General features: G+C 33.9%; 1 protein-coding gene across 4 annotated transcripts in view; it reads left to right on the forward strand.

Moving 5' to 3' along the window:
• The window catches only part of LOC118185960 (prolyl 4-hydroxylase subunit alpha-1-like), a 139442-nt gene that overhangs the window by 20047 nt on the left and 92175 nt on the right, over positions 1 to 27220 (forward strand). Inside the window, exon 1 of one of the 4 annotated variants that reach the window (XM_085820015.1) lies at positions 18913 to 19063. The exons of the other annotated variants lie outside the window; for them this stretch is intronic. Coding sequence (XP_085676141.1) covers positions 19058 to 19063 — 6 coding nt within the window. The 5' untranslated portion in view covers positions 18913 to 19057. Of the gene's footprint in view, positions 1 to 18912; positions 19064 to 27220 lie in introns of those variants that run through there. 4 annotated transcript variants of the gene reach the window in all.

The raw sequence follows: 27220 nt of genomic DNA on the forward strand, positions 1-27220 counted from the left end.
AAAAAAAAAAAAAAAAAAAAAAAAAAGTTATTTAAACCTTCTTCTGTATTTGTTGAGTTGTTCAGGAAGTAGCGGTAAGTCGCTATCTGTTTAATAGGGTGTCCTTAGAGATTCTTTGAGGGTGTGCAGGATTTTAACTCTAGTTTCCAGTTACCCTTCAGAAACTACCAAGCCGTAGCTCAAAGGAACTTTCAGTTATAGTTGCTGCTATTGTATTCACTTGGTTTTCTTCGAATCTAAGCTACATACGACAGGAATGTAGAACGAAGCATTACATATTAAATAGAATAATCTGGCTCACATATCTTATTGACGCGTATTTAAAGCATCGGCTAGCAAGAATGCTAAAGCCGGAATATAATTTTTAAACAGAGCTTGTTAAAAATAGTAACAGCAAGACGCGATGGTCCGAAACTCTATTAACTAACGATTCAAAACTTTCAGCTTGAATACACACAAAGCTAAAAATGTCGCAGAAAATAAGCAGTTTCAAAAACGAGTATGGTGTATAGCGAATGTAGTAAAACGCTGACAGCGGATGTATCTGCAAAATGTCTGAAGAAAATCATTTAGGCTTTTCTTGAGGTAATAAGCCATTAAGAAAATAAATTTAAGGCAGGAATAAAATAAAATATTTATTCATATATTTTTATTTATTTATTTGTATAAAATTTAATTTTTTATGTTATGCTATTTAATGTTTGTGATTTCAAAAATGGAAAATTTTACCTTATTCGGAAATGTGGATAATGTTTTAACAAACTAAATGTAGGATGATAAACCTAATGACTACCAGTGTAACCAACAAAAATATCTTGTAGGTACCAAACTTTCAGATTAAAAATAAATATAAATTTGAATTTTTCCTTTTCGTTATTATTATTCTTTATATATGTTTTGATTAGCTATCTAGTAAGCGAAATTAAAATTTCCTTTGCGTTATTATTATTCTTTATATATGTTTTGATTAGCTATTTAGTAAGCGAAATTAAAATTTAGTTAAATTATTTTGTTAATAAAAAAATAAGATGATAAAAAATAAGATAATTTTTTACCCTTGCAGCTGTTTTTCGACTGTGTATTCCGAGTCGGAGATTACTGAATTATAAATCCTTTTCCTGTGTTTTTTGAATTGTCGTAGGATTAACAACGATTTTGAATACTGAATTACCCGTGCATATCATATACGACGTGCATGGTGTATATATACACTGGTCAATCAGGAGTTAATTGTATATCCTATATTTATCATAGATGGAAAATTCCGCGATCTTTGAAAGAATTGTAAACAAAAATAAACTAGGAACGTTTGTTATTTGATGTAACTAGAAAGGTTTTCTTACTTCGTTTAAAGAAGTCTGTTTAGATTTTTTTGCAGAAAAAGCAGTTGTAGTACGTAAAAAGGCTATTATATTTAGTCTCATGGTCATTCACAGACTATTTTTTCTCTCGTCTTGATTTTTACTAAGACGCTTGTTATGAATAACCGAGTGTTCCCTTGAACATATTTTTTACTCAACAATAATTGGTACGTCTTTTTCACACACTATACACACGCACATACAGATATATGTGTGTGTATGTGTGAAAAAGGGGATGCCGAGAAATGTAAGTCCTTTTGCATCATTTTTAGCCCAAAGGGAAAGTTTGCCCAGAAGGTCTATTAATTTCGTTTTGGCATTTTCGTTTTGGCTATTTTCGTCGTCCACTATAAAACGGCGATTCACTTTTGAACTTGTTTACACAAAATTTTAGAGCCCTGTATTATATTTGAAGAAATTAAATAATGAAGAAGCTGAGCGAATGTATGTATGTTTGTGGCAGTGTGAAAAAAAAAACAATGATACTTAGACATCAGATTTTAAATAACCTAGTCCTCCACTCGAATGTGGGCATCTGGAAGACCGAATTTGGAATTGGTTTGGAAATTTTGATTAACAAACTCAAGGATTTCAAAGCGAGGAATGGCAACGCTATACGGAGGAAAACGGCTATTTGGCATTGCTCTTTACTTGCTGTTGTATAAATAGTATGTTCAGCTAACGCTGGAAAATTCATGGTTGAAACTCGCATAATTGATTTCTAACATTTTCTACCCCGAAAACACAAAATGCCTCTAAAAACTGATCCTTAAAAAAGGAAACATTCATTAAGACCAACTGGTGCATTTTCCCCCCTAAAAAAACCCTAGTTTTCATTCTTCTTAAACTGTTGATTAAAAGCAAACAAAAAAGGGGATGGTTAAATTCTGACTTCCTAATTTTTCTAGTAAAAACACTCTAGTGTAGCCTTTCGTCTTGTAGCCTCATAAACACGTGTTTATATAGCTTAATAATTAATCCAGCCTTGATAAAAATCATTATTATTCGAAAATCGTTTTCATTTTTTACTTTCTTTGAGTGTTGTAAATCGTGGAATATACTAAGAACTCAGAATTTTCTCTTTCTTCCGTTGGTAATCAGTGGCGTAACTAGGGTCACAGAAATTAGGCGTAACTATGTTCTCTAGTTATGCCCTAGTTACGCCGTTGGTTACTGCAATTTTCAAGCACTCGAAATATGTCGAAAACCGAATCCATTTTCACTGCTACCAAAAGATTAGTAGATACGCTCTTAAAATTTTAAATTAAAATTTAAAAATCAGATTTTGTCCTCAAGCTTCCTCTCTGTTCAGTTTTTTTTCCCCTTGACAATATTCACATTTTATAGCGTGATATCCAAAATACCACTAGCAGAAACGATGGAATTAAATTCTTTGGCAGACGACTTCTAGTAATTCTCAGATTAAATAAATCTCAAACGTAGAAGCTTTTGCATAGACAGATTTTACAAGTGAATTAGTGTGAATGCTGTATCTACGAACAGACGGTTTTTGCATATAGAATACATTTGCAATATATAAGCTCGATTTTGGACAGAAACAACTATATATCATTATTTGTGTGACCATTTAAATATATTTATCCATAGTAAATTTCTAGTCCACGTAATTTTGTCAGTGTAATATCTTTATTCAACGTAGATCGTATCCAATTAAATCATAAAAAGAAAGTATAAGATAGATTTGTTGAAGAAAACATCACGATAGGATAAATAATTAAGTAAACGTTCAAAGGCAGCGCAAAATGACTGTATGATTGAAGTAAACTATGTAATGAAGCGAGAAATGAAGCAAACAAAATTCAGGAAACTGGCAAACAAATTTTAGTTTTAAGGAACCAAAGACTAGAAGCAGAAGATAGTGTAACATAGTTTTTTAAGTATAACACGAGCTTATAAAGGAATACTTTTATTAAGTGAAAATGTAAATATTTAGAAAACACATGAATGAAAAGAAGCAACTTTCGATTTAATCGTATATAACAATTAATGTATATAACAGGCTTCTTAAACGTTTTTCCAATCACGACCCCCTTTTTATCACCGAGAATTTTTTCGCAACACCCCAGATATTAAACATAGAATAAAGATATAAAAATAAATATCCTTCCGTAAATAATTTACTCCTTTGGTAAACGATATACATCTAAAAAGAATTAGTTTTAAGATTTATTTTAAACAAGCAAAAATTAAAGAAAGTTCTAAGGAGACAGATATGTTTGTTTTCTGCTGCATAAAAAATTAAATGTTGGTGCGATATTTGACACTGCTGGACATAAAGCATCTTCAGCATATTTCAGCGTTAAACGACATTTGGTTTTAATTAGCGTTAAAACTGAAAAAGTAGTTTCATAAAAATATGTGGTGCCGAATGAGAGAAAATTTAATGCCATTTCAGAAACAGTGAGAAATCTAGTTTTTAACTCCGATCCAGAATTCATTAAGGATTTTTGTGAAAACTCAAGTTTTAAGTTTGAATCCCTAGACAGCTTTATAAATTTTTGTAAATTTTTATAAATTTGTATACAAATCCCTTTTTCACTTTACATAAGAGGCAATTAATCTCATTAATATCAATTAATGTAACGTCTTTATAAGTCTAATCTCTTTAATGTCAATTAATGTAATTTCTTTAAATTCAACTATCGAACTAAATTTTTGCGACCCCAAAATTTCGATTTGCGACCACATTTGGGGTTGCGACCCATAGTTTAAGAAACTCTCGTTTATAAATGCGAAATATATTAAGCGTAATTTTTGTTTTTGAAACAAAATGATTAGAGGCAATAAACTATGCAATAGTCTATAAAATTTTCTCCAGAAAATACAATTTTAAAGGGGACTTCGTTGGTGGGCACTCTTATTCCAATTTGCGGGAAACCCCGAAACCGGCTCTGTGTATAGTTTAAGAGTTCGTAAGCTTTTATGAAAAATTAAATCCAGGTACTACTTGCCTAGTGCGAGGAATTATAGTTATTCAGTTAACTATTTCAATTATTTTTTTCCTCGTGAGAAGAAGAGCTTACAATTTTTCGGCATTATTTTATTTTCCATGTTTGAAGCCAAATCAGCATTGCATATAAGCTCTTCCGTAATGCTTATTTGATTGAGCTGAAGATGTATTTTTGGTGAGAATCTGCATTGTTATTTGTGTATCAGGCAAGACTAGTTGTATGTGCGTGTAAAATGTCGTTCGCCATAAGTATTGAAGAAGAAAGGCCCTAATAGAGGGCTTTATATATCTCAATCAGAACTGGATAACGAGTGGAATACACTGACGAACGAAAATATTATGTTGTATCTCTCAATAGAATTCTAAAAAGGTAAAAAGAAATCTCTTACCTTTTCTTTCTCCCGGGAGCCGAGCTTGTTCCATTCTAAATTCTTATTCGAAGCTTTTGCATAAAGACTGACACTTTTGTATAATATAAAAAGATTATATTTACACACATTTATACATTTTATATACAATTATTTTATATACAATTATTAGGTTACATAAAAATTACGCGCTCTTCAGCTAACAGTCATTCGAGTTCGGGATCAGAATTCTAACTACGTTCTTCCGTAGGATTATTCTCGAGTTTAGATGTAACATCACCTCCCACCATTGAGATCCGACGATGCGGAGGAACTCAATACACACAGGTCCAGTCGATGAGAAGGCCGAACAACTCGTCCAGCTCTGGTCATGACTCGAGGACTTGAGGCAGGTTCTGGAATACTAGCAGCCTGATCAGCCTGACCAGTTGCCTGGTCGTTTCTATCTCGAGGTGCTCTGTCGGGAAACGGAGGGCCAACGGATTCGGAAGTAGAGATCTCCAACGGGAAAAGCCTGGGCACTGGACGAAGCAGAGTTCCAGTTCTTGTCTTGACCCTCGCTAGTCTAACTATCCCGTCTTTACTGGGGAAAAGCTCGACTATCTTGGCTAAAGGCCAATGAATGCGTCGTCTCTGGCTGTCCTCCAACAGAACGACATCGCCACCTTGCAACTGTTGAAATTTTCCCTTCTTTATTGCCTGTTCTCTCAACTGACCAAGATATTCATTATGAAATCTGTTTCGTAGATCATGTCTTATTCTCTGTCGGTATTTGGCTCGGCGGTTTAGTTCTTTGGAATCTACGTAGTCCATATCAGAAACGCCTGATGACGGCAATTCTTGCAGGAACATCATAGGGGTCAGTGGTGATGGATCTTGATTATCCTTTGATACGTATGTGATAGGTCGCGAATTAATCACTTGTTCACAATCACATAAAATAGTATATAATTCTTCATAATTTAAGGACGTTCGACCTAATACTCTTCTTAAATTTTCTTTCACCATTCGCACAAGCCTCTCCCACCAACCTCCCCACCAGGCGGCTGTCGGAGGATTGAACTTTTGCGACCCCAAAATTTCGATTTGCGACCACATTTGGGGTTGCGACCCATAGTTTAAGAAACTCTCGTTTATAAATGCGAAATATATTAAGCGTAATTTTTGTTTTTGAAACAAAATGATTAGAGGCAATAAACTATGCAATAGTCTATAAAACTTTCTCCAGAAAATACAATTTTAAAGGGGACTTCGTTGGTGGGCACTCTTATTCCAATTTGCGGGAAACCCCGAAACCGGCTCTGTGTATAGTTTAATTAGCTGAACATATGGCGTTCCAATTAACTTTCTTAAGAACACTGTTAGTCCTTACAAAATTAGTTCCGTTGTCGGAATATATCACATAAGGTCTACCTCTTCTGGCAATGAATCTACGTAAAGATTGGATGAAAGTTTCCGTAGATACAGAAGTAAGTTTTTCGAGGTGAATGGCTCTATAAATGGCACACGTATACAAGACTATCCACGCTTTAGACCTCTCACGGAGATAGAGAGGACCCGCTAGATCTACACCGACGACTTCAAAAGTCGCCCCTTCTCTGACTCGATCTTCGGGTGGAAATCCTGGCTCGACTTCCACTCTTTGTGTAACAAATCTTTTACATCTTACACATTTGCTGATAATATTTCGAATAATTTTCCTGGATTTTAATATCCAAAAGTTTTCTTTAAGATTTGTCATTAAAGTGCTGACAGCAGCATGCTGGAATTCTAGATGTTTCTCGTAAATTAGTCTCTCAACAAGAAGGTGTTTTGAAGGTACAATGATAGGATATCGGAAATTTTCATCATCTTGACACTGTAGGACGTTCGTTTTGGCTCTTAAAATTCCATTTCGGTCTACGATTGGTCTCAGCGCACGAATAGCAGGATCTTTTATGCTTGTAAATGATTCTTTCTGTACCAATCTACAAAGTGCCTTTTCAGCATTCTACAATTCATCAACTGAGACATCGGGAATTAGGTTTTTATCTTCGTTCTTTAAATTGTGATAAAACCTGAAAATCCAAGCGATCATTCTCACGGTTTTTCTATACGAAGAGAAGTATTTGTAGTACCAGTCCAAATTGTCTTCTTGATCTAGAAGAGTCAGAATCGTTTTCCTTTTTTCTTTGTTTATAAGTTCTTCATCAGGCTTTTCTTCTACATGGGGCCACTCGTCTTCTAGTAGGTAAACCACGATGGACCCTCCCACCATGCCGATTTCTGTAGTTTCTCAATAGTACATCCTCTCGATGGGAGATCCGCTGGATTTAAATTTCCAGGTACATGCCTCCAGTCAGATATTCTGGTAAGCGATCTTATTTCTTGTACTCGATTGTGAACAAACGTACCCCATGCTTGATCTCTTCTTATCCACTCCAAAGCTGTAGAAGAATCACTCCAGAACACTGTTCTACAATTCTTAAGTTTCAAATCTGATAGAACTGTTTTGGCAAGCCTGGCACCTATCAGACAGGAGAGAAGTTCAAGACGTGGAATCGTAAGTTCTTTAATTGGGGCTATTCGACTTCTTGCGCTTACTAACTGAACCTTTACACCTTCGATGGTTTCAGCTCTTAAAAATGCACATATGGCATAGGCTCTTTTAAAAGCATCCGAGAAAACGTGGAGCATTACGGTACCTTCGTTTTCGTAATCAATATTTAACCAACGAGGAATTTCAATCTGAGATAGCAGAGGCAATTGGTTGAACCAAGTCCCAAACTGCTCACTTAGGGGAAGAGGAAGATCTTCATCCCACTTAATCTTCTGTTTCCAGGTTTCTTGCAAAATTAGTTTAGGAATTACAGTTATCGGTGCAGTAAAGCCAATGGGATCAAAAATTTTCTGAGTAATTGACAAAATTTTTCTTTTGGTAATAGGTTTCCTCAAGTTAAATGTTTCTTCGATCTTGCAACTCTATCTTTTTCTAAATCTATCTCTAACTATCTTTTTCTAAATCCCATACTAAGCCTAATACTGGGACAACTTTCGTCTTATTCTCTATCTCATCGATCATGTCAATGCGAAAATTTGATCGCCAACATCTCAAATTGAAATGCCCTGAAGCCAAAATCAATCTCGCTTCTTGAACGAAATTTTCGTCTTCATCTACGTGATTTAACCTAATTAACGAATTATCGAGGTAAAATGAATCCTTCAAAATATTTATTAGAAGTTTCTACAAACTTTGCTGGGACCGTAGTAAAAAGGTGACTAAGTGTAGCGGCTAGCAGAAACGGACTTGATGTGAGTCCAAAAATAACTAGGTTATGTCTGTAAATTTTAAACTTATGTTGATTATCGAACCATAGAAACCTTAAAAAATCTCTATCCTTTTTTGCTATTTTGATTTGACAAAAGGCCTTTTCGATGTCCGATGACACTCCTATGCGATATTTTCGAAAACGATTCAATATACGTGGAATAATTTCTATTAAATTTAGTCCTTTACTCAAACAACCATTGAGAGAGAATGAATTCTTAGAACGTGCAGGAAAACAGGTCGTATCTTCGTAGTTTCACTAGACTCCTTTATTACAGGTCTGTGACAAGTAGTGCACTCCTTTTCCTCAGTTACTACCTCAATAATGTCCTTCGCTTCCCACTCGTCAAATATTTCTTCGTAATCTTTTCTTCTGCGTGTGTTAATTAGTTTACTTTCGGTTTTGACGAGGTGTCTTTCTGCCATAGTACGGTTACTGGATAAGACGGATTTATCCAAAATAATGGGTAAGGTTACTTCATATCTCCCTGAGCTATCTCGTTTTACACTTTTTAAGAAATGTTTTCGGGTTTCTTCTTCCAAGACACTTTTCGTTTTGTTTTCCTCCCTTGAAATCCCCAAGGTGTCTAAACGCCAAAGATTGCACAAATTTGTATCGGAAACATGTAAGGATAAAGAAAGAACGGACAGGGAACTCGACGTATTCGCATTCTTTTTAATCTTGCCCATTAAAGTCCAGCCTAACTTGGTCTCAAAGGCTACGTAATTCCCCGCAAAATGTTCAATTCTTTCAGTGAACAATTGTACTGCGGTGTCCGCTCCTAACAGCATATGAATCTCTTCCGGATTTTCTTGAAACATACAGAGATTTCCATTCTCATGATGTCCTTGATAAGGATTCCCCTTTTTTCCATTACTTTAATCAACTCTTCGTCTTTGATCTTAGGTAGTGACGAACAAATTTTCCTCTGGTTTAGTGCTTCGATTTTACACCTGTACTTTCCATCCAAACTAGTTAAATCTATTTGATAACGATTATGATCTTCCGAAACTTCTACAACCCCAAATAATCCATGTTTAATTCTTTCACTTCCTATCTTTTCTAATTTCAACGTTTTAGCAGCATATTGACTTATGTACGTGTTCTGACTTCCGGTGTCTATTAGCAATCTTAAATAACCCTTTAAGGTTTTCCCAGCTACCCCTACGACCAAAGTTTGTAAATAAACTTCAGTACGGTCGCTTTGATTCGAAAGTACTTTAGTTTCAACTTCCTGGACAGTTTTGATCGTTCCCTTTTTCCCTTTTTACTCTCGTAATTAATTCTGTTGCACATAATCCTAGAATGTTTAGAGTGACAATGGGAGCAAAAAATGTTAGAATCACAAAATTTGCTGATGTGACCCTTATTTTGTAAACACCTAAAACAAGTGCCGTTTTTGCGTAGTATTTCAACCTTTTCGTCATTCGTTAGTTTCTGGGCAATAGGGCTTGGATGGGGGCATTATGGCTTGAATGGGAAAACTCTCCGCAAAAAACGCATGCCTTAATCAATTTTTCTTTAATACCCGTGGACACTATATCAGAAGCAGAAGAAGCTTTCGTTTCTAATTTATTGCTCTTTCCATCGCTGAAATGACGAGTATTTATTTTCTGGACTGCATACGCAGACTGACGGTACCCACTATTCCCTGTCGAATTCTCTGAATTCTTATTTATGACTTCCGCCCTTTCGCGTGAAACTAAACATTGAGCTATAATAAAGCACAGGCTTTTAATATTACCATACGCACTTCCATTACTCATTCTGTTAATCTCAAGCAAAATATCTTGGAGAAGTGATTTCAGAATTAGTGGACATAACACACTTGATAAATTCTCGAGAGACTGACCTAAATTTTCTAAACATCTTAATTCGATAGAAATATTATCATAAAATTTTCTAAAGGCGCGAACATCATTACAGATTTAGTGTTCAAAATGTTATTTATGTGAGTGTAAATGAGCACATCTGTTTTCGCAAATCTTTCTTTTAGAAGATCAATTGCGGAATCGTAATTAGCAGCAGTAATCGGTAATCCTTCGACTGTATTTAAAGCAGAACCACCTAAATGAGCTTTCAAATAATTAAATTTGTCTATTTTATCTAATGAATCATTTTTTATGAATGGCTGACTCGAAACTGTTCCAAAAGGTTAGCCAGTTGTTTATATCTCCGTAGAATTGTTTTGGTTCGCTTTGGTTATTTACTACCGTTTCAGTAGATTTTACTACCGTTTTAATTCGTCGATTCTTTTGGAGGTACGGAAACTGCATTCAACGACCTTTTGACGATATTCTTCAGATTTTTGGAATTCAGCTTCAAATTCTTCGACTTTAAAAAGCGTTTCTAATTCTGTATCGATACTTTTAAAAGATTCGAAATTATTCTTTAATATTTCTAAATTTTCTTCCAAATCATGAATTTTCGAATCAATTTCCGAAAGCTGCGATTCCAAATCTTTAAGCGATTTCGTTACTGATGTTCGGAGAGCTGCCCGCTTCTTTTTTAACTTATTTAAGATCTCTTCAGACATGTTCTTAACAGTTCAAAAATTCAAAAAGTAATCAATAATTGTATTCTTAATCTTTATTGTCTAATTTAAATTCTTATTCTTAGTCGGGATGCCAAAAAAATTGTTGTATCTCTCAAAGAATTCTAAAAGGTAAAAAGCAATCTTTTACCTTTCTTTCTCTCGGGAGCCGAGCTTGTTCCATTCTAAATTCTTATTCGAAGCTTTCGCATAAAGACTGACACTTCTGTATAATATAAACAGATTATATTTACATTCATTTATACATTTTATATACAATTATTAGGCTACATAAAAATTACGCGCTCTCCAGTCATTCGAGTTCGGGTTTAGAGTTCTAACTACGTTTTTCGGTAGGATTATTCTCGAGTTTAGATGTAATGGTGCTGATAGTCCGGAGTTTAGATGTGGTGGCGCTGATAGTCCGGAGTTTAGATGTAACATATTATGACCATTCCCACATTTTTTCAATGAACTCGTCTGGATAACGTAAAGCGCACGTGATTAAGTGGGAATGGTATTTAACTGCTGCTGGTTTTGCTCTTACGTTTGCGAGTGATGGGAAAGGTTGCTGATCTAAGCGGATTTTATGGACGGCAGATTGTAATGTCTCGAAGATTCGCAACGAGTATCTCCGAAACTGCACGACTGGTAGGTTATTCACGATCTGCCGTTGTTAGCATTTATGCAAAGTGGATAAATGGCGGTGAAACCAGCAGTAGATGCCAAAGTGTTGAACGTCCACGTGTCATTAAAGAAAAAGAACGCCGGAAACTGTCCCGCTTGGTATAGCAAAATCGGCCCCAGACGCTAGCTCAGCTGGCAACCGAATAAAATGCAGGTCCAAATGCAATTGTTTCGGAACACACAGTTCAGCGGACACTCTTGGATATGGGACTGCGCAGAAGACATCTTTCTCGTGTGCCAAGCGTCTTTGTCAATTATAGTGGGCTTGAGAACATAGAGACTGAACCATGGATAAGTGGAAGACAATTGCCTAGTCGGATGACTCACGATTTATCGTTCATCACATCAGTGGTCGTATCAGGGTACGTCGTCTTCCAGGTGAACCGTTGCTCCCCCCGTACAGCAGGTTATAAACTGGCTGGTGGTGACGGTATTATGCTTTGGGGGACGTTCTGATGGGCGTCTGTTGGATCCTCAGTTGTGGTAGAACAGACCATGAAAGCTGCGGACTATCTAAACACAACTGCGGATCAGTTGCACTCATACATAACATCTGTCTTCCCAACTGGAAATGGAATTTTACAGCAGGACGACGCCCCATGTCATAAGGCTCGACTTAAAGCTCGTCATAAAGCTCGACGATTAACGACTAAAATAGCATATGTTTGCAATTCAAAAGGAAAGAGAATCCCAGTTCGCGCTATTATTGATAACAGGAGCATATCCATGGATGCCAACATTTACTTGCAAATGTTGCTACATAGCTAAAAATTTCTGCAAAAATAGCTAAAAAGTCCCTAAATTCAGTAGGAATTTCCCTAAAAGTAATAGCTAAAATTTAAAGTATAATCCATATTCCATAATAGGCTTTGTTACTTGTCAATTTTTAAATTGAATCTTCATAAAAATATAAATAATGTCCCAATTTTTCTGCGGACTATCAAAAAGTTTTTACGGACCACCGGTTGGCGACTGCTGATATAGACTAATAAGTATCGGGGTTATACTTGTTTATTCATTTTATTTATTTATTTATTAAGAATAAAGTGTGAGTAAGAATTAAGAAGATAAGAGTAATAATAGTGTAAGAAGTGGATAAATGATAGGAATAAAGTGAATACATTATAAGGTATTTCTCCCGCTTTCCTTTCGTGGTGTAGTGGTTCTGCACACTGGGCCGGTATTCCAGAGGTCCGTGGTTCGATTCCCGGCGAAGGCGATTGCTTATTTTTCACCTCTCCGGCTTCCAAAAATCCTAATATCTCTACATCAGTAGCGCCGAACTAAAAGAGTTGTGGATGATGACTCTCCACACCCAGGATTTGGCGACTGGGTCCCCTAAAAACCCCAGCTGCCCTTTAAAGAAAGAGTATATAAGGTATTTCTCCCGCTTTCCTTTCGTGGTGTAGTGGTTTTGCGCGCTGGGACGGTATTCCAGAGTTTCGTGGTTCGATTCCCGGCGAAGGCGCTTGCTAATTTTTCATCTTGACTGCTTCCAAAAAAATCCTAATGTCTCTACAACATAATAAGGATAAATTGTGGTTAAGAATATATTGAAAAACAATGAGTTAGTATGCAAAACGACGTGTAAAATCATCCAAGTAACTGGATGCGCTAATTTGTTATTTAAAAGCCTGTTAGAATATCATTTTAGCTAATCAAAATTTTATGTATTATATTTTAACTGCATACTGGGTTCTCAAGATAATTAATAGTTTTTTTTTATACCTTCTATTCGATCTACTGTATGAAACCTTTGACAGATTGATCTAAGAGCACATAAGGCTCGCCATGTCTATGGTGTGACGGGAACCACAAGAGCATCTACCCCTTTATAATATCGGGTTTGCAAAGCTAAAAGTAATTAGTATTAAACCCAAACACATGCACTGTTGGCCATCCAAAATATAACCTCATGAAGAAAACGAGATTTCAAAGCCATATTTTTGGACAAATAAAATAAGGTATAACGGTGAATTAATTAAAATCACAGTGCCAAAGTTCATCAGGTTTAGTGTCGGATGTTATATGTTGAACTTATGTATGCTTGCCAGTCGCGGAGTAGAATGTTTGATAGGGGATTTACTTAAAGAAAAGAGGCATAGGTAGCAGTGCGATCTGATGGACTATGAAAAGCTGTTAAACGCTGCGTATCGCATGCGGTCACGTTTACTCCTGGTGAAAACTTGCCTTCTGCAGGCAAGTCTTGAAAAGTGAAGACAAGAAGCTACAAAACTCAGAAATGTAGCGGTATCTGTCTAGTGTGCCGGCAAGGCTCATTGGGTATGTACGGAAGTAAAATCTAATGATCCCTCAAACCGTAACTCCAAGTGACGGACTTGTATTGCGAATACGTAATGCAAGGGTCATGATGTTTGATACGAGTTCAAATAGGCTATGATGGTGTTGTAAACAGAATCGAGATTCGTCTGTAAAGGGACTATCGTACAATGCATTTATACATGTCCGCCATTCAACGCACCATTGCAGCCCCACATACCTATGGTGTAGTCCAGAGCTTCTTAAAATTTTTTCGGTCGCGACCCCTTTTTATCACTGAGATTTTTTTGCGACCCCAGGACCCCATAATATTTACAAATACTTTGTGGGACCCCATAAGCAATGCGCAAATCCGACACACGCGTGAGTGGAACTGTCAGTTTTTTTCACTTGTTACTGTAATATACTATTGCAGTTTTAGGTCATTAACTTTAATTTCTAATTTTAAGGCATAGTACAATGTGAAAATTTTAAATGAGTAACAGACGAAATGACAGCGTCACATGCAAAGCAAGTAAAATGAACGTTTATATTATAAACAGAATGCGTCGAAACGTTTTCATTTTTTTCTTTGTCTGTATTGTCTGATTTCTATTGTCAGATACATTGTATAAAAATATTTGGTAATCGTAAAATTATAATAAAGAAATATCAAAACTGCTAAAATTTTTTGCTACCCCTCTGCTGCAGGTCCCGCGACCCACAGTTTAAGAAACTCTGTTGTAGTCAACTGAAATTGCAGCAGTGGACCCATTACAAGATTCCTTTCATCTGCAGACAGTATTGAATAGTGAATGCTGACGCAGGTGCTGTGTTATAGACCTTAATTTTGGAATTAGGGCTCTTGATTTTTTGAGCTGGGATTTCTCGAGGCTAGGATTCTTGATGATTCTAGTCATGAACATAAAACAAAATATCCATGCATATTCTCAAATCCATATGAACTAGTATATAATGAAGATTTGGTTATAACTGCTGTGCGATCTGTCATTGCCATAAACACAACATGGCTGTCCGTTTTTTCAGTGGTCTGATGCAGTTCCCGTTCTCTTCAATACCTTCTATACTCAAGGATTCCACATTCGCATCGTTGTAGCTTGCTTTCATCCAGTGTAAACATCGATTTCTCAGAAGAATAATCTACAGTCTCTATATAAAGCACAGTTCTTTCCTCTACCAAACTCAGAAACCTGCACGAATGGAAACCGTGTATTTCATCGAGGCATTCTTGAAATTTTTCAGGGAAAGGAACAAAGTGAAAATACACAATTCTAGTACAAAAGCCTACTGGTGTCCCTTTTTTATCGTAATTCTGGTGGTGTTACTGACACACTCTTCGTAATGTTGAGCTTTAGATGGCCAACAGTCTAGTAAATTATACAAATCTGTTATTGGTTAAGAGATCAGTATGTGAAAAAGTGTAAAAAATAGGCCGAATTTTCGGCCTATTTTTTAACTGAAAAACTGTGTCTATTATTAAAAGAGTTTAAAGTATTTTTCTTTCGTATCCGCCTAAAATAATTTCAAGATTTGTATTTTGGAAAAATGATCTTTTTTTGCTCTGCACCAATATTTACACTGTAACTGATGTCATGAAAATGAAATATATATATTTATATGTGTATAATTAAATTTGTATTTAAATTAAATTTATTCTTTTGAAACATTATATAGTATATATCTTTAGAAAAAGACTTATTCGACAAAGAAAAATAAGATGATAAAATTTAAATTATGAATTCTAAACTGCAATAAGTTACCAAATTTTAGCGCATGTCATAAATGACCAAACACCATATCTATGGAAATTTCATAAAAATATAATCGTTCACACGCGGAGCATTTCATTTAAGAATAAAATAAATCTCAAATTAGTTTTTTAGAACTTTTATGTAGGCTCGAAAATCTATTTTTGTAAATTCTAATGACTGTTCCGGAAATATTTGCTTATGTCAGTAACTTGCGGGAAAAACAAGCGATATCCCGATCGTCCGATGATCTGTCCGAGCGGAAAATGTTCGTGCGAGTATCACAGAAATTAAGTTCCAGTTGCATGCACTCGTGTGAAACAGAGAGAACATCTATAAAAAGCGTTTTATTTCGCATTCAGAACTATTTATTTATAAATGGAACTGAAGGGAAATTGCAAACCTATTTTTGTTCTTATATTCTAGAGTTCATGTGTTGTGATTAGTTTTTTGGAAATTCTTATCGATTCTGCCCTTAAAAGCAAGATATCCATAACGTGCAAAAGGAATAAAATTAAAAGATTTTTGAATAATCTTGTGAAATTTTCTGGAACTAAAAAGAAATTTTAGGCGATGATTTAGAATGCATAAAGACCCTCGAAAGCGGTCCATTTTTCTAAGGTTTGTTTACATTGTAACTAATTTGTCAAGAATTAATTTTTTTACATTTTTGTCTTGCAGTGGAGATCTTATAACCATGAAGGCTGTGAATGAAAGTTCTGAATTTTAAATTTTATCAAAAATTCTCTCCCCCTTCTTATTTTTCGAAGAATTTATTATTCCCCCCCTCTCAGTATGTTATTTAGGGTAAATATTTTCTTGCTGCTATCTGTGCCTTTATTGAGTCAAATGGTAATTTGGAAAAACAAAATTATAAATTAATGTTTAGTATTGATTCTGCATTGACTGAAATTTATTATAGATCTAATGGATAATATTTGTTATTGTGACCAGACTCTTTTGTTTATTATTTGAAAATTTTATAATCAAAATGCATTTGTTACACATTTCCAAAATATTTTGTTACAAATTATTTTCGGGATAGATAATTATATCTTTGAAAAATAGAAATTTTTTTTTTTTTTTTTCATTTGACTGTTTGAAAATCCTTTAATCGAAATGCATTTATTACATAGTTCTGAAATGTTTTATTATATATGATTCTTGTGTTAAAAAATTGCAAGGATAATTTGTCACATACATTGATTGGCTCAGAAAAATGATAGGATAATTTGAATTTTTATATTTTCTAATAAACATAAAAACTAAAATAAATGTTAAAAAATCTGAAAGATTTCAAATTTTAAATTACGTCCAAAGGAGCGTTTTTTTAACGTTTTGTGTGTTACCTTTATTTATTAAATATCATGTTCTACGTACTCAAACTATAAAATTCAGTTCAACAACAATATCGCAAATTAATTTTAAAATAAGCATATCTTTAGAATTTCCGATAACAGCCTCGCGCGCTGGAGATAATTTTTTTTTCGTACAGTGTTGCCATTGCAATCTTTGAAATCGTTTAGTTTTTAATAAAAAAATCCGTTAAAGTGTTACAAAATCTGAAATCGATAATAAAACAAATTTCAAATTCAAATTAGGGCTTCCAGGTGCCCGTATTTTATGAAAGGGTTACGTTATTCAAATTTTGATGGCTCTAGGTACCGTTGTTTTATCACAGTGGGAGAAACCTACATACATTTATGCAGATTCTTCATTATTTAATTTCTTTAAATGTAAGACAGGGCGATAATATATGGTGGCAACGATTTGAAAAGTGATACAGCCTTTTAAAGTTTTCGACGCAAAATGCCAAAACGAAATTAATAGTCCTTCAGGGCAAATTGTCCCATTGGACTAAATAATCTGAGTCATTAAATTTTTACACTTTTTCTTAAAATTCTTATCATAGTAATTCAAATGAATTTATGAGAATATTTGCGCAACGTTTTGTGCACCTCGTATTTTGGTTGCAATCGGCCGCACCAAACGTATATAAATATATTTATATATATATCCACTCTGTTACCCGGCTCAGTGATCTCAGTTTCTTTACTTGTATATGTTTGTAAATTGTACATTTTTTGCTTTAAAAATGATTGAATTATGTTGTTTTTATCTTCTGGTTAAGGTTTTTATGCCTTTAGTAAATCTGTATGCAATATTTTTAGAATTATCAACAATTTTAAAGTTGTTTAAGTGCCGCTAAGCCTTTTTATTTATTTATTTATTTATTTATTTTTTTTATGGCGGACCATTGATTGTGTACATTTGAAACAGCAGACTAGTGGATTTGTTGCCAATGTAGAGAAACTTAGCTTCCTAACAACAAAGATAACGCCTTCATTTATTATTGCCAATTAAATCATGCTTAATCCTTTCTGGAATTTTTTCGAGGAAATAAGTGGTTAAGATTTATTTCTTGATTTTTAATATAGCTATTTTGAGTTTTTATGTATTTTTGCCTTCTCGCGAAGTGAGAACTGAATTAATTGAATGAGAAATACTCAATCGTCTGTGAAAAACTGTTTCTTTTTTGCTTTGTTTGCTTAATTTCTTTTATACATCATTCTAGCTTTATTATAGTATTTGAATAGAACATGTGGCAGCGATTAGATAATTCTGTTCTTTAAATGATGTAAATTTTGTGCATTATGAGTTATAATATGAACGAAATATAATACTGTTAAGTGAATCTAGCGCCAGAGTGTCGCTATGGTAAACAAATACTAGAGTGAATTTTAAAGAATGCATTTATTCTATTGTGGTTTATGCGCTGTCGGCGAAGTAGATTTAATTCAATCCAATAAGTTTAAATGAAATGCAAGAAAAAATGCGTATAATTTAATATTCCGTACAAGGAAGTCATGTGGTGTACACATCAAATTTTTTTTTTCATTTCAGCCTAAACGTTATTTTTAAAATTTACTATTTAATTTTTTTCAAATTTATTTAGTACGAAGAGAGAGCTAAGAAAATATGTATTCGAAGGGAAAATATTCTTTATTATTTTATTTCAAAGGTTTTCCTCCTGTTACTTAAAAAATAAAAAAAATTATAATGGCTGATCATTTTTGTGAGACATTATATACTGAATATCTTTAAATGAGTTCTTATTTATCTATGGTGTCTGAGAAATAATTCTAAAATACATTTTTTTTTTTTCAAAATTTAAAATAGAATTAAGTGCTTAAGAAAGAGAACAAAGTAAAAGAGTTGAAATTATTTCCAAATAAACTTTAAATTATTCACAATACGGAAACTTGAAAGAAATAATGAATATGCTGAAAATACCACACTCCTTTTATCTGACAGGTGACCAAACACTCAACAGGCTTTTATTGTTCTAAACTCTTTCACTGATAGCAATGACAACTAGGGGCTGTTATAAAAACCTTAAGATGATGCCAAGAGTTCACTGACTTCCCTACATTTATCTGCTTCTTTAAAAGCGAATATGAAAGAGTTATGACAGAAAGTTTGCTGTAGTATGAAAAAATAAATAATATGTAACATTACCTGGTATACTGCGCTTTGTTTTGGGAAGTGATTTGTGAAACCTTCCGGAATATGGACAAAAAAACAATGCTGCTGAACTCTCTGCAACTTATCTTGTGTAACCTTTCGTTAAAGGGACATTAAATCGTTTGCTATATATCAAAGCGGGCGGTGAAGTTTTAATGCTTTTGACTTTCGACTTTCGATTGAAACAGCATTCATGCATGGCTGGTAAAAGCAAACTCACATAACGGGCAGTCAGTATCTCGCCTTTGCATTCACTCTTTGTGCTTTGCAATTTTGATGCAGGTAAATTCTTGAAAGGAAAATCTACTGGAATATTTTCAATATAAAGATATCAGTAGAGATTTTATACTGTTTGTTCCGTGTTTCTTTTTAAGCTTCAGTATTGCTGTATTTTTATGTATTCTTTTATTTTATTTTATTTATTTATTTTTTGTAATTTCATTCTATTAAGTTCCCCCCCCCTCCATTCTACTGCATTTACTTTTAAAATCTTTGTTGCATTTATTATAATGATATTAGCATTGCAATAGCTTGTGTTTGCAATGTTTGTGCTATCAAATGTGAACATCATATTATTACTTTTCAAAGAAGGAAAAGTTAAGAAAACTGTCTTGTGCAAAATTTTTAACTAGAATCTAAATAGCAATTTACAAAGTTTGTTTTAACGGGAAAGCTATTGTTCAGCGCAATGTGTCTTTTTTTTTTTTTTTTTTCCGGGGGGAGGGGTTGAATGAAGTATTTACTGGCATTCAGCCAAATTCCAAAGCTGATGTTGCTCATATGATTACTTTTACGGCTACTTCATCTTTATAATTCTAACAGTTAATTAATCAATGATTTCATATTGTTCAAAATTTTCTAATGTTTTTACTTCCTTGTACGAAGTAAAAAGGAAGTATTGTAATCGCGAAAAGTTTCAGGCAGCATATTTCAACGAAAATATCCATTTTGACCGCTATCGAATGCAATTTAACGATGTTTTTGCGTGACATCTGTACGTAAGGTCAGAATAAAAGACTTTTTCCCTCCAAAAAAATTAAAAAACTGCTTTAAAATGAATTCTGAAGAGAATTTTTCGTGGCGTCTGTACGAACGTATGTACGTACGTATCTCGCATAACTCAAAAACGAGTAGCCTCGGAACGTTGAAATTTTGTATATAGGATTGCTATAACATGTAGATGTGCACCTCGTATTTTGGTTGCAATCGGCCGCACCAAACCGGCTCAGTGATCTCAGTTTCTTTACTCGTATATGTTTGTAAATTGTACATTTTTTTGCTTTAAAAATGATTGAATTATGTTGTTTTTATCTTCCGGTTAAGGTTTTTATGCCTTTAGTAAATCTGTATGCAATAATTTTAGAATTATCAACAATTTTGTTTAAGTGCCGCTAAGCCTTTTTTTTTTTTTTTTTTTTTGATGGCGGGCCATTGATTGTTTACATTTGAAACAGCAGAGTCGTGTGGATTTGCTGCCAATCTAGAGAAACTTAGCTTCGCAACAACAAATATAACGCCTTCATTTATTATTGCCAATTAAATCCTTTCTGGAATTTTTTCGAGGAAATAATTGTTTAAGATTTACTTCGTAATTTTTAATATCGATATTTTGAGTTTTTTATGTATTTTTGCCTTCTCGCGAATTGAGAACTGAATTAATTGAATGAGAAATACTCAGTCGTCTGTGAAAAACTGTTTCTTTTTTGTTTTGTTTGCTTAATTTTTTATACGTCATTCTAGCTTTATTATACTATTTGAATAGAACATGTGGCAACGATTAGATAATTCTATTCTTTAAATGATATAAATTTTGTGCATTATGAGTTATAATATGAACGAAATATAATACTGTTAAGCGAATCTAGCGCCAGAGTGTCTCTGTGGTAAACAGATACTAGAGTGAATTTTAAAGAATGCATTTATTCTATTGTGGTTTATGTGCTGTCGGCGAAGTAGATTTAATTCAATCCAATAAGTTTGAATGAAATGCAAGAAAAAATGCATATAATTTAAGATTCCGTACAAGGGAATCATGGGGTGTACACACCGGTTTTTTTTTTTTTTTTTTTTTTTTTTTTGAACACTTAAAGAAACTGTGGGATACTTCCCGCTAATAAATTTATGGAGAATATCTAAATGTGAATACCATTTCATTTGCTTGATCAAGATCGCGGTCTGAGAGTTAATACTCTCTTAATTATCTGATTTAATATTTTTATTTTTTTCAAACAAAGGCTATTAAATTTTTAAAACATTTTTATGTAGTTTCTACATTTCGATTCTGCATCTTCATCTATCTGCAAATTTAATTATAAAGTAATGTGATACTAATAACGAAGAAGAAGCTCTGAAAGAACAATATTAATTTTTCTGTAGGCAAATAACTACAGAAAGAAATGAGCAGATATGTTTTTATCTCGCCATTTTTCTTGAATTCTCCTTCATTTTGAACTTGCGTGATTATTTTATCTGAGCCTTCAGTTAAAGTCATACTTTTCTACAAGTATTGCTTGAAATAAACTCTGAATGACGTTTTTAACTTCTCAATTTCTTTTCCGTAAAAAGTGAAAAAAAAACCTCTTTAGTTTTTTTCTGGTATTTCCGAAAAGGTTTGTAATGTAGGTATCGTAAAAGCTAAATCTAGTTAAAGTTAGATCTTGTAGAGATGTTATTGTTTTTAGTTTCGAAAAAATCGTGTACGTTATAAATAGACGTTGTTGACAACCAACGATTATGAGTTCTCAAATTTCTTTTCCGTATTACAGAAGTGCATTTCTGAATGCAACAACAAATTGTTTTCTTTTAAAAAAAAATCAATTTATCTGGCCTTCTGAATAACATTTTGCACCAATTCTTGTTTTAAATCTTAAGCGTCGTAAATGTGAATGCTTCTATATACAGTACAAAGTCTAATCCGGACGTTCATTATCCGGAATGATCTATAATCCGGACCTCAAAGCCACAAACTTTTTTTTTGTATGCTTTACACATGCGCGCGTTGAAAGAAATGTTTAATAAAATAAACAAATAAATATTAAGCTTTTTTTTTTTTTTTTTTTTTGTAAAATTTGGTACCATTTAGATCATAATTGCTCTCTATTTCATAAATTACGGTTTCATATTTTTAATTGTATAATTTCTGCATGCCATCTTACCGGATTTAAATTGATGATCTATAATCCGGAAAAAACCCTAATCCGGAATAGCCGAAGTCCCGACGAGTCCGGATTACGGACTTTGTACTGTCCCGATTACGGACTTTGTATATATATGTAAGAAAAATACATATAAAGTCAAAAATCTGAGTCTCAGCGCTGAATTCCAATCTTAACTCTTATGTTCAATTTATTTACATTTCTTCGATTTATTAAAGATATGATTTTGTTTTAATTTTCACTTTTTGCTCTCTTTCACACTCTGCCGCGATTGCAAAATTATGTTTCAGAACTTTCCCCCGTAATTTGCAAAGTGTATTTATTTCAATTTTGAATTTGTATTTTATTAAATTAGCTATATTTGTGTGCAAAATTAAGAGAATTTGTACATTATATCGAATTTCCATTATATAGCTGAGAAACATATTTTTCCTGTTCCATTTATATTGTGGCACCAATCTCCTGAAGTTAGGAAACACGTGACACTTTGTTTCATTTTTAAAAATTCTTTTGACTGTTCTTTTCTCTTTTACTTACATGTATCGAGTTCTGATTTTATTTTTTCGTTCTGTAATTCATGGATTTATTAGTCCAAAGGGGCTTTGTCCCTGAAGGACTAATAAATGTTTTCGTTTTGCGATTTTGCGTTGAATTACTATAAATGTCCGTTTCACTTTTCAAACAGTTGACACCAAATCTTAGAGTCCTGCATTATATTTGAAAAAATTAAATAATGAAAAATCTGCATAAATATATGTCTATTTCTCGCATTGTGATGAAACAACGGTACATATAGCCATCGAATTTTGAATGACGTAATCCTCCTACGAATATGGGCATGTGGAAGACCAAATTTGAAATTTGGAATTTGTTTTATTATCGATTTCATATTTTGTAAAACTTTCACGAATTTTTGATTAACAAACTCAGGGATTTCAAAGCGAGCAATGGCAACACTCTACGGGGGGGGGACCACCTTTTTATCTCCAGCGCGCGGAACTGTGTATCTGAAATTCTAAAGATATGCTCATTTTAAAATTATTTTGCGTCATTGGTATTGAACTGAATTTTATGGTTTAAGTGCAAAGAACGTGATATTTAATAAATAAAGGTAACACACAAAACGTTAAAAAAAGTCCTTTTGGACGTAATTTAAAATCTAAAACCTTTCATATTTTTAGTCCAAAAGGAGCTTTGTCCCTGAAGGACTATTGTTTTCGTTTTGCCATTTTGCGTTGAATCACTTTAAATGTCCGTTTCACTTTTCAAACTGTTGCCACCAAATGTTAGAGTCCTGCATTATATTTGAAGAAATTAAATAATGAAAAATCTGCATAAACGTATGTATATTTCTCGCAAACAACGCTACATAGAGCCATCGAATTTTGAATGACGTAATCCTACTGCGAATATGGGCATGTAGAAGTCCAAATTTGAAATTTGTTTTATGATCGATTTCATATTTTGTAAAACTTTAACGAATTTATGATTAACAAACTCAAGGTTTCAAAGCGAGGCATGGCTACGTTGTACAGAAAGAAAAGATTTTTATCTCCAGCGCGCGAGATTCTGTATCGAAAATTCTAAAGATATATTTTTCAGATTTTTTTGACTTTATTTCGTTTATTAATTATTTTAGCATCTGTGTATAATTTAGTTTTATTCAAATGATAATGTAATTTTCAGGGCCATTTTACGTTCAGGAAAGAAGTGCAGAAATAAACAAGGGAGATTTTAAATTTGAAACTTTTCAAGTTGGATTTTAATATTATTCCACAGTTAAAACAGAGCTTTGCGAATTAGTTAATAGTAGATATTACAGTATTTACTCGCGTAATAGTTGCACTTTTTTTGCCAATTTTTCATTGTGAAAATCTAGGTGCGACTATTACACAGGAAAATTTACTGCACAATATTGTACACTTTTGACGATTTTTTCTGCTTCAAAACGGGGGTGCGACTATTACACGAGTAAATACGGTATTTTTGTTTAAAAAAGAAGCGGAATATTGCTATGCTTTTTATTATTTTGTGTATTTAAATTAAAAAGATATTAATTCTTCTTCGAGATCTTACTTTATAATCCGAAATTTTTAAACTGCAAGGTAAATGCAGTTTTTGCTACCTCCCCACACACTTTCGTTTGTTATTTACGCCAAGCAAATGATATTCTACGAACGTGTTTCGTGTTTTGAATGTGTTAGCTGAAGAATAGCCCTTATCGTTAGTAAGCTGTAGTGAAGGATCATGGAATTTTATTTGTGATGTTATCAAAACATTGTGAATTTGTGATATTAAAACATCGGTCACTGAAAACAGGAAATCATGACCATTATTTATTTAACAAGCAGATGATCTTTTTATAAAAACAAGCTTAAATTTGCCATTAGCTATTATATTTACTTACCATTAAATTTAATGATTGCGCAAATATCTGCATTAAAGTAAATTATTTGCGCAAATTATTTACTCACGATGTTGATCTCATGACTTATTGCGCATGAGAAAATATTCTGCGAGATTGTACGTAAGTAATTTCGTCTCTTTTTTCTGTGGAATTAAAAAATTATGATTACTTCTAAAATAAAACGCACGAACCATTAGGCCACTTCTTCTGAATGGTGCCCACGCCAGTCCTAGTTCCCAGATTAAAAGATGGTGGATATGGCGGCAACCAAAAGAAGTTCCCAGCTCGAGGGAGATATTTGGAATCTTATAACAGGGCCGAGGAAGAAGCTTTTCTTCATATTTAACGATGAATAATAATGAAAATTTTGGTAATATTCTGTTCGCCAAACTCAAAATGGGCGCCAAATATGGTAGGCTGCTTATATATCGCGTCATGTAATCGTAATATACACGATGTTTCAGCCATTCGGTTACAGACTTTCAAAAAAGATACAGTACGCCTAGACGATGGAAAATCACAAAGCAGTGCATGGTCGGAAACTCTTTCCTGGCGCGGTATTGACGACTCAAAATACAAGAAAGGATGGACATGAACAGGGTGAGAAAACATGTTTATTATACTCAGTGCAACTAATATGTGGGGAATGTTAAAATTTTGCATACATTAAAGACTTGATGTGCGTCTCCAAATGAATGCAACGTATCCGTAATATTGGATCGTCAGGGGTAGTCCGGTGCATTGGCCAGCAAGATCGCTGCACTTCACTTCCATTGATTACATTTTCTGCGGGTACGTCAAGACACTGGTATACGAAACCACCGTTAATAGTGCTCAGGAACTTGTTGCATGCATTGTGGTAGCTGCTGGGGAAGTCCGCGACACGCCAGGTATTTTTTAGAACATCAGGTATCCATGCACAGAGGATGCGAGGCCTGCATCACGGTCCGAGATCGTAATTTTGATGTCGTAAAATTTAATTCTTTCTTTTAAGGACAGTTGTTGTCGGTTTTCGTTTCCATTTCTTGATTTCTGCTGTACTAAGCATTATAAACGTATTTTCTCGCCCTGTTCGTGTCCTTCGTTTCTTGTGTTTTGTGTCGCCACTACCGCGCCAGGAAAGCGTTTCCAACCATGGATTGCTATGTGATTTTCTATCGTCCAGATGCATTCTATCTCTCTTGAAAATTTGTAACCAAATTGCTGAAACACCCTATGTATAATGCTATGTATAATATACCTATGTATAATATACCTATGTATAATATACCTATGCACCCTATGTATAATATACGCAGTACCAAGAGCATGCGCTATGCTGAACTTGTGCAGTTTTTTTATGTTTATAAGCGAAAACATGATGTTTATAAGCGCTTAATGTGTAATGTGTATAATGTGTACATGGAGGAAAAAATAGTTTCGTTCTTCCCATGTATACGACGATCGGTATTCGCTTAAAAAATTAGAGAATTTCGCAAATTCGTCATCGCGCACAACTTTGGCATCATACTCAAACAAATATTATATATATTGTATTCATTATTTATAAAATAGCTATTCTTTTCACGAAGATTTATGTATTGTTAGGTTTTCCACCATTTAGTTGATTTTGCGCCAGCATTTATGTTTGACTCTAAGTGACATCCCATTAACAGAAAAGTACCATTTATTTATTTATTTATTTTTTTTTTTTTGTGTGAAAGTTGTAAAGAATTCGAAATCTTTCTTGTAATACAGCATTTAGCATAATGATCCAATGTTTCGAAAAACCCACTTCCAATTCCAGGCGAAGATTCAGTTTATTTTCAAGTATTTATCGCTTCGAGGTCTTCCGATGTGTATAAAACTAGCGCAGAAATTATAATTTTATCAATCAGTCTGCTTTTCTTAATAAGAATTATAGAACAAAAATAGACAAATAAAGCTTATTCGTTCTTGAAAGAAATAACATACAACTTAATTCGTTTCTCCATTTATATTTTCTGTTATTAAAAATTGCATTATTTTTTTATGTTTAAAAGCCGATCGAAAACTTTTGTTTGACGACTGTTGACGCAAAAAACTGAGTCTGGCCAATGCAGGCGAAGTTTTTGTTACTTATTTATTTTTTATTGTTATTATATATAAACAATGTTACTCTCAGTTCTCAATATTCTGATAGACTTATAAGGTATTTCTCCCGCCTTCCTGGCGTGCCTTCGTGGTGTAGTGGTTCTGCACGCTGGGCAGAGGTCCGTGGTTCGATTCCCGGCGAAGTCGTTGGATATTTTTCATCTTACCTGCTTGTAAAAAAATCCTAATGTCTCTACAGTGGCGCCCGAACTAAAAGGGCTGTGGATGAGGATTCTCCACACCCAGGATTTGGCGATTGGGTCCCCTAAAAACCACAGTCACACTTTAAAAAGGAGGTATGTAGGGTATTTCTCCCGCCTTCCTAGCGTGCCTTCGTGGTGTAGTGGTTCTTCACGCTGGGCCGGTATTCCAGGGGTCCCTGGTTCGATTCCCGGCGAAGGTGTTGCATATTTTTCATCTTGTCTGCTTTAAAAAAAAAATCCTAATGTTTCTACAGACTCCTCCTCTTCCGTACAACTTGAGCTCGTGTAGCGTCTGTTCTTAAATCAGTTTTGCTTTTTGTGTCAAAATTAAAGCTTATTCTTTATTTTCCGTATCAATTTTCAGTTAATTTGCAAAAATTCATTTACAGAAATAATTTTCAATAAACTTTTTAAAAGAGAAAGCTATTTTCTGTAGAAAATAACGTTTAGCTTTCGTACGCAAGTTTCTGGTAGTTTATCTTGTATTAATAACAATTAGTGGCTACTTTGAAGCATACAAAGCGGCCGCAAGGTTTCAAAACTATTTTTTAACAAATTCCAG

This window comes from Stegodyphus dumicola, chromosome 7 (genome assembly GCF_044657685.1).
Source record: "Stegodyphus dumicola isolate Sdum_Otavi_A_Nest chromosome 7, ASM4465768v1".
NCBI lineage: Eukaryota > Metazoa > Arthropoda > Arachnida > Araneae > Eresidae > Stegodyphus > Stegodyphus dumicola.